The sequence below is a fragment of the Parasteatoda tepidariorum genome, chromosome 6, assembly GCF_982258835.1.
Source record: "Parasteatoda tepidariorum strain Cologne lab strain chromosome 6, Ptep-v5.0, whole genome shotgun sequence".
Lineage (NCBI taxonomy): Eukaryota > Metazoa > Arthropoda > Arachnida > Araneae > Theridiidae > Parasteatoda > Parasteatoda tepidariorum.
This window is the reverse complement of record NC_141760.1, coordinates 74,493,958-74,502,614: the sequence shown is the minus strand read 5'-3', so window position 1 is coordinate 74,502,614 and position 8,657 is coordinate 74,493,958. Positions and strand designations below refer to the sequence as shown.

Genomic DNA, 8,657 nt, shown 5'->3' with positions numbered 1-8,657 from the left:
CAGCTTTTATCAAAAACACAATAGACCCTAGGTTTTTGATGAAAAACCTAGATCTGCCAAGTCTCCTGCTTTTTAACAAAGACTCCTGTATTTTGCAATTATTTCCTGTTTACCCGTATAATCTCAAATATTTCCGTATTTGTTGAAGAAATTTATCAAAAAAAATTTTTTTGATGAAATATCCGATGATGGCAAAAATACTTATTTTATTCTTCAACTGCCAGTACTACAGTATGTTGAGTGTTAATAGTTTAAGTAAAAACTTCCTAAGTGGTAGACGAATCATGGGTTAGAGTCCTCTTGCCGTCAGGCTAAACATGAGAGTTTTTCGTGGTTTTCCTCTCCATGTAATGCAATGCGGGTTAGTTCCCTCAAAAAGTCTTCCACAAAAGCAAATTTCACCCTATACTTGATCCTGGAGTTCCCTTGTCTCCTGGATTGGGTTCAAATTACAAGACTACACAGTTGAACATGAGCAGTCGTAAATCCAAAATTGGGTCGGCTGTTCAACGACGGTCATAAAATAAAATCGTTTAAGTAATTATAAATAATGGTTTAAAAAAACTTTCTTTAGATTAAGATTTATATACATATTTTTTACTTCATGTAAGTGCTTCCAATTTTGAATTTCTCTTTTTGACTTACAAGATGATGCATTAAAATTTTGCGCTTAGTCTAAAAAATGTCCCTAGTAAGATGTCCATTATTTTATTTCTCTAATGTTGGCAGGTACAAAACCCTAATTACAACATATCTGCTTAATTTTTAGTACAATCATGAATTTTAATGTCACTGCTTTCGATTAATTAACAGTTATTTATTACACAGTGATATATTATACAATTTTATTTAATTCTTCAAGATTTTCGGAAATAGTTTTCGTAATGGATTCTAGTTAAAAAAAAAATTCTGATACTCCTTTTTGTAGGATTTTACTTCGTTCCTATAAGCAGATGAGTTACCAGTCGAACTGAATTTCTTGAATTCTGTTAATTTTAAAGGACAGTGTGAGTCTTCTATTTAGGTCCCTTAGAACTGCCCCCCCCCCCCTCCAAAAAGCACTATCTATTCCATGTGCAATATTTCCCTTGACCACACTCTATTCTTTTCTTTTACAATGCTTCATTCTCCGCATAGAGTATCAGTCTTAGCAAAAGGCAGAATATTATTAATGAAAGGACATGCTTTCTTTCCCTTACGTATAGCCCTCTCACACGCGGTCTAATTCTCGGTGATAAAAGAACGACTTTTTGTTTTAAAAAATTAAACAGAAAAATTGTTCCTATCAACTATAGTGAGACTGAAAAATTAAGGACTTTCTAAAACCTTGCACTAGAATTAAGTACTTTTAAGGGCCCTTATTTTCCAAAATAAAAATTAAGCAGTTTTTAAGGACCGTGGGAACCCTGATAGTTAAACATTTTTCTGTGCATATTTAAGGAGAGTAATCGAGACAAGAAATCAGTATTTTCATTAAATTAATTTTTATTAGAATTACTTTTAAATAGAAAAATAACTTTTTAAAATTAATTTTTGAAAGCAAATATACAAAAATAAAATTACAAGAATAAGTTTGTTTTATTATAAAGTAGTCCGAACTCTTTTTTATTCTTAAAAAAAACTATAAAACTTAAGGCATTTTTTTATTCCTACGGCACAACTCAACCTATTCAACTTATATTTTAAAGAACAAAAGTTTAAGATATTTGAATATTTTTATAGCTATTGTAAAAAATTTCTTTTTCTCAGAAAGAAATTAAAATAAAACAACAAAATAGCCTCAAACTACCTTCTCCACCAAAAATCTAATAGACAGTATAATAATTGACAAAAAAAAAATTTCATTTTGCTTACAAGAACTAAATAAACCAGCTGCATAGTTCTGTCCAATTCGTTTTTTACCCAATGGAAAAAGTGTGTGTCCAAGGGAAAGTCACTACTTTCTTTTCCTGTCCCGACTAGAACTTTAGTTGTATTTGATGCACTATATCATGTAGGCAGAATCACTGTAATTTATAAGTTTTCACTCTTCAGTACTTTCAATTTATGTTCAGGGTGCATCATAATATTAGGTACTTAAATATTCTTAAGTACATTTTAAAATCTTAATTATATTCCAACTAATCGTCATTTTTACAAACAAATAGTTACCTTAAATTCAGTCTTTATTATTCCTTTGCTTAGATGAAAACAAAGAATGTGGGAATGCTGTATTCTGCTTTTTACAATAGTTTTTAACCTCATTTTCTGACTTCAGCCTAACACCTTTAAAATGTGGTAGATAATATATTTTCTTTCCATTATATTTTCTTTTTTTCCACTCTGAAAATTCCGAGAAAGCAAGTTAGGCATTTGGATAATAATATTCCAGCATTATATTCTTACCAACATTATATTCCTGAAACATTTTACTTCTTACCAAATTGCAAACTTTTTTTTCAGTGCTACAATTTGTTAATGGTCATTTTTTTTAAGCATTTTGGTCTAATGTCTTCTAATAAAGTAGTGCTGTAGATCAGTCTAATGTATATAGATGGGGTAGGTTGGATCTAGGGGAACGTTGGCTCAGGCACAATAATTTAAATGTTACATGATATTTGTGTTTGTTTTTGTTTGTGCTATTAGTATACTGCACCCCGCTAATACTACAAAACCTAAGAAAAAAATCATATGGTATAGTTCAAATGGAACATTTTTTTTTTCAAATAAGTTGTATTTTAGTACTGCTAAATAATTTTTAAAACTTTACTACTTCACCTTCTAAAATTTGTTTCCATGAGAAAAGAGTAATAAATTGCAATTATTTTACAAAGTCAGATCTTTAATATTTACTTGCAGCAATTTAAAGTTTAAAATAAGGAGAAGAAAAAACTAATATGATCTTTTGTGCAATTTAAAACAATGGATACCTTTGTAAACTAAAAAATGGGATAAGCTGGATCATCAAAACAATTCAGAAATACATCAGCATTTCTTATTCTGAAATGAAGATGAATAAAATATCCAGAAATATTACATAAAAAATACTTCATTATATTATCAGTTCATCTTGTCTAAAAATATGCATTTTATTAATTTAATTTAAAATTTTTATTTAAAAATTACTTTTAACTAGTTTTTTCACATAAAATAATAAAATTTGTCAGAAATATTGCTTTTTACCTTTTGTTGAAATGGAACAAGGTTTAGAATACAGTTCTAAAGATAATTAAATGAAAAAGAAATATTAAACAGAATATCTAGAACCTACACTCCTAAAAAAATATGCAAGAAATGTTTTGTGTATTAATTTCTTTTTAAAATTAATTTTATCAAATATAAAAATTTTTAAAGCAATTAAGACTAAGAACAAAATTTTAACAGGCATACTAAATTACAGATTTTGATATTGTGTTTTTTAATGTCTCAATGTTCCATAGTGAATTAAATTTGAGTAATACGATGTTGATAAAAGTATTTTTCTTATCCAATCCAACAAACGTGAATTAAATAATAGTGCATGAAAATGATCTGAATCTTTTTTTTTTTAGTACCTTGTTCAGGAAATATTAGGCTTTTCATTATACAGATATAGTTTGATAGGCCCTTTGATAACTTTAATTTGTAATAAATTATTTCAAACTATATTAGGTCATGTTTCATTATGGAAAGTCAACTAGTACAGAAACCAAATATTTTGCTTCGTAAAAAATTCAATAAATAATTGTAGGCAATACAATTTTACAATTGAAGATTCATTTTATTAACCTTCAAAAATGCATTTTGAATTTTATATGCTTTAGAAATTTCTGAATTGGATAACATTATCTTTCAATATTATTTCTGGATATATTTTTGTTACATGGTCAATTATTCCCCATAAGGTGGACTAAGGTGCCCTAGCCTCGGGATTTGTTGGTCCATTATTCAAGTGTTTTTTTTAATATAAATTATAATAAAAAATTAATACAAAAGAATTTGAAAAAATCAGAAATGGTGAGAAGTGGGCAATTTGGTTCCAACCCTGGTTCCAACTATTCATTTTAATTCATAGCCAAAAGTTCTAGAGCCTCCCAGAGTATTTGAACACGTAGCCAAATAACAATTTAAAGAATGCACTTAAAAACTTCAATGCAAAATTGGTTTCATATATATGTTTAAGTAGTTTGTATGTAGTGGGACAAAATCATTCAAAATTAAATTTATTAAGTAAATTAATAAAATAGTAAATCATACATTTTACAACCAATTTAAACGTTCAAATAAAAAATTTCTGATAAATTGAAACAAAATGGTAAATATTTTAATGTGACATTATTTGCAGCTAAATATAAAAAACAAATACTAATTAATGTAAAAAGACTACTATAATATAACAATAAAATAAATTATACTTTACCTTGTGAAATATCAGTCAAACGAATAGAACATTTTCTGCAACTAGCAAGTAACTTTTCTGTTTCTTTAAGTTCATCAGATTTTTGAGATGATTCAGGCTCTTTCATAGTTTCGTCACTTACTTTAAATGCATCATTAAAAAATTGATTTGAATGGCAGACAATAACATTTTCATTTTTATCAAACAAAATATTTGATTTCATAGTCTTTGAAGTATCAGAAACTAATTTATTTATCAAATTACCCAAAATTTCTTGTACCTCGTTTGAAATTTTACCTAAAAAATTAATCAAATTATTTTATAAGTTATTTACAAAATTTAAAAAAAAAAAAAAAAAACATGTTATAAATAATACAGTACAAGATCTATATACAGCAATTCTCCATAAACCACATAAACTTTGAGGGTGTAAACAATTAAAATTGCAGCTTAAGAAATTTCTGTAACTAAGCAAAAAGTATTAAATTTTTACATTATTTTATTTATTATTTGTAAACAGGTTACAATATCAAAAGCTAAACTCCAAACTGATAAAGTTGTTTAAGTTCTTATGTTCCAGAAAATTTAAATTTTTTTCTGTAAATAATAAAGAACATATTTGTATTTTTCATTATTTATATCTAAAAACTATTTTAAAGCATTTTAAGATTGATCTGTTCCAGACTAATATTGCTATGTTTAAAAGGTACGTTTAAAGATATCTATATAATGCAAAATTCTATACAATAAAAGGCCTTGCATTTTAAGGTTTGCTTTATAAAGATCTTTTTACTGTATATAAATACTATATGAATAAAATTAAAACAAATTGTCTTTAAAAACTGTATGATAGTAATTTTTGCAACAAAAAAATAAATAAAAAATAATAAATTTTTGATAATTATAACCTTAAGATTTACTATAAAAAATATTACATATACATTTTCTATACATTAGTTTTACTAATATAATTATTTATTCAATTATTTTAAGTATTTAAAACTTTCTATATAATAACTTCTTTTAGTTTGCATGCATAATTCAATTTCAGACGTAAGTTTTTGGGTTCTGAAATATGTATTCAAGATTCAGATTTTTTTGAAAAACAATTTCTATCTAAAGCAAATATTATAAAATAGTTATAAAAATATAAATATTAATACAAAAACACTTAACAAACCTTTAAAATCACCACAATCAGCTAAATTCACATCAACCAGTGAAACATCTTTAAGCTCTGCATTACCTTCTCTGAGTACATACTCAGAATTTTCTTGAGCAATACTTTCATTAGTTGATTTAGTTTTCAATGAAAAGTGAATATCATTCTTGAGCTCTAGGACATCATTTGCAACTGAAATTGGGAGACTGCTATCATGAGATCCAACTACACTTTTCATTTCTTCAATATACTCTTTGTCTGGTACTGATGTCAGGGAAACAGCAAATTCTTTAAAGTCAGAAGTTGCTTCATTATTTTTAATTTTTACAGTATCAAGTTCCTTATCAATATTTTTGGCAACCATATTTATAATAGAGGTCAATACTTTCTGACTCTGCACTGTATACTTTTGAAAATCTTTGTCAATTTGAGTTTTTACTCTAAAACTTGACGTATTGCGGCCTCCAAAAATATCGTTAATTACATATCTAGCTGGTAATTTGTATTTAATACAACTTGTTAAAGTTTTTTCACAATCCAACAAAGTTTCAGATTCAGTTATTAAACTTTTGTTTGTAATGAAAGCTGTAGTATTTAACTGAGAAGATTGACTTTCAGTATCTCTACAATTTAAATAATAAGTAGCTTCAAAAGATGATTGATTTTCACTTGCAATATTCTGAAGCGCTCCATTTTCTGAGTCTGAACTTATTGCTAGTTTCTTAGTGTCTCTCTCAATTGAATCGCAAGCAGAATACTTCCTTTTAAATGAATGAGGTGACACACCAGGGACATTTATTTCAGTTTCCATTTTAGTATTAAGCTTTTCTGTGTTCACCTGAATTTCATGAATATCTGTAGTCTGAACAAAATCTGAATTAGGTTGATCCACTATAATTTCATGAGAAAGAACTTGTGCAGGTGAAGATGAGAGTGGATTGTTTAAATCAAAACTATTAGAAGATAAATCTACTCGTGTTTTTGCTTCTTCTTCAGGTGTAATTGGAAACATATTTTCAGCTTTATTCTCTTGAGAATCCAAATGAAAAGATGACATTTTCCCACATTGCGTAAAGAGAGGGGAAAATTTTAAAGGAAGTTTCTGTTCTAGGCTAGTTTTGTTCTGCCTTTCTTCAATAAGCATCACTTCAGATTTTAATGAATAAATATCACTTTTGTCATTTTCTTGAAGCTGTTTCCCCTTAGCGTTTTTAAGTATTTCATAGTTATGTGAAATCTCCTTAGCTAGTGAAGGTTTATTATCAGCTTTTGTTTTTTGAGCAAAAGTATTTACAGTAGATTCTTCTAAAAAAATGTCACAATTCTCTTCTCTTTTTTGAAGCAGGTTTTCTTCTGAGTTCATACACATTTCATTATTTGGTACATTCTCCTTAGTTAGAAAAGTTTCATTGTGAGCTTTTGTTTCTTCATCAAATAAAGCCTTAACCTCTGATTTTTCTAAATCATTATTTTCTTCTGCCTTTTGAAACTGATTTTCTCCTGAGTTCATACACATTTCCTTATTTGGTACATTCTCTTTAATCAGAGAAGTTTCATTATGAGCTTTTGTTTCTTCATCAAATGAAGCATTAACCTCTGATCTTTCTAAATCATTATTTTCTTCTGCCTTTTGAAACTGATTTTCTTCTGAGTTCATACACATTTCCTTATTTGGTACATTCTCTTTAATCAGAGAAGTTTCATTATGAGCTTTTGTTTCTTCATCAAATAAAGCATTAACCTCTGATCTTTCTAAAACATTATTTTCTTCTGCCTTTTGAAACTGATTTTCTTCTGTGTTTTTGCAGACTTCATTATTTTGAGAATTTTTTTCCGTTAGTGAGATTTTATCTCCAACTTTTTCTTTTCGTATTAGAATTTTTTTTAGATTTGCACGAGATTTATAGTTGGGCATCTGTCCAATCATAGGTCTATTTTTAATTTTAATGTCAATTTTCTTTCTTGAAGCTATTCTGCAATTAGTAGATTTTTCATTATCTACTAGAATATTTGCCTGCTTACCATCAGCTTTAGGATATAGAAATCGCCTTTTACCAAATGTTAATCGCTTTTCAGCAAAATTTTGTTTGGTGTTTTTGATCAAACCATGTTTATACAATGTTTTCTTTACCTCTCTAAACATATCATACGTAGGATTTTCTTCATTGTAATGCTAAATAAAATTAAATAAATATAAACTTTAAAATGAAATTGTATTTTATTATAGAATATTTGAAATCAAATTGTTAAAAGAATTAAAATATTTTTTTAAATAAAAAAAATAAAAAAATGAGGCAAAGTAAAGAAATGAGGCCATGCTAAAAAAAAGCTTATTAATGATTAAATGATCAGTGTTAACAGTATGTAACACCCCAAAATAAGTACTTGCATTATTAAAATTTTCTAAACATTTTTGGAGAAACAAGTGACAGTACAAATACATGCTAAATTCCTCTTTTGCCATGCTATAAATTGTCCAAATTAACATTTGGTACACATTGAGTAACTTTTTCTTTTTTTTGATAATAGTTTGCCCTTTTTCAAGTCGTTGCATTATTTAATTTATAAAGCATATAATTAAGTCTAAAAATTTGAAATATTATTACCCCTACAAACTAACTCCCTAATTTGACACATAGCATATAAAGTAAAAACTTGCTTAGAAAGATAAACTTATTTAAAAAGATAAACAGGATATCTGCTATATTTTAGATTTTCAAATTCATGACTTTCCATGACTCCCATGAACTTTTCATGACTTAATGAAGATATTTTCTCCCAAAAAAAACAGAATAATAAATTCAAAAAGCATTATAATAACATTAATTAAAATGATAGGTATAATTTAAATTTAAAAAACAGAGTAAAGAAAGAGTTGAAGCAATAAAATAGCTGAAAAAATAATTTTTTTTCTTTTTTTCTGCAGAATGATATTCTAAAGATACTTTTCTTGTTCATCAGAAAGGAAAGAAATACTCCTGATTTTTCTGTTCTCATTTTGGAATAAAAAAAATCTCCCAATGACTGGTTTGCTTTAGCTAGAATTTTAAATTGATAAAATGGAAATATTAACAATAATTCTGAAATCACAGAAGTTTAAAAAATACTTCGCTCTAGAAATGATGTTTTTTCTTTCAT

At 27.0% G+C, this 8,657-nt stretch overlaps 1 protein-coding gene across 5 annotated transcripts in view; it reads right to left on the bottom strand.

The window, feature by feature from the left end:
- Positions 1 to 8,657, bottom strand: part of LOC107438204 (uncharacterized) — a 31,155-nt gene that overhangs the window by 3,729 nt on the left and 18,769 nt on the right. For 2 of the 5 annotated variants that reach the window (XM_087166045.1, XM_087166043.1), the window contains 3 exons: positions 5,538 to 7,692; positions 4,379 to 4,654; positions 2,152 to 2,322 (listed from right to left, as the gene is read on the bottom strand). In XM_087166045.1, the coding sequence (XP_087022171.1) occupies positions 2,159 to 2,322; positions 4,379 to 4,654; positions 5,538 to 7,692 (2,595 nt within the window). In that variant the 3' untranslated portion in view covers positions 2,152 to 2,158. Of the gene's footprint in view, positions 1 to 1,854; positions 2,007 to 2,151; positions 2,323 to 2,897; positions 2,980 to 4,378; positions 4,655 to 5,537; positions 7,693 to 8,657 lie in introns of those variants that run through there. The other 3 variants (XR_015434730.1, XM_087166046.1, XM_087166044.1) reach the window with 3 other exon arrangements.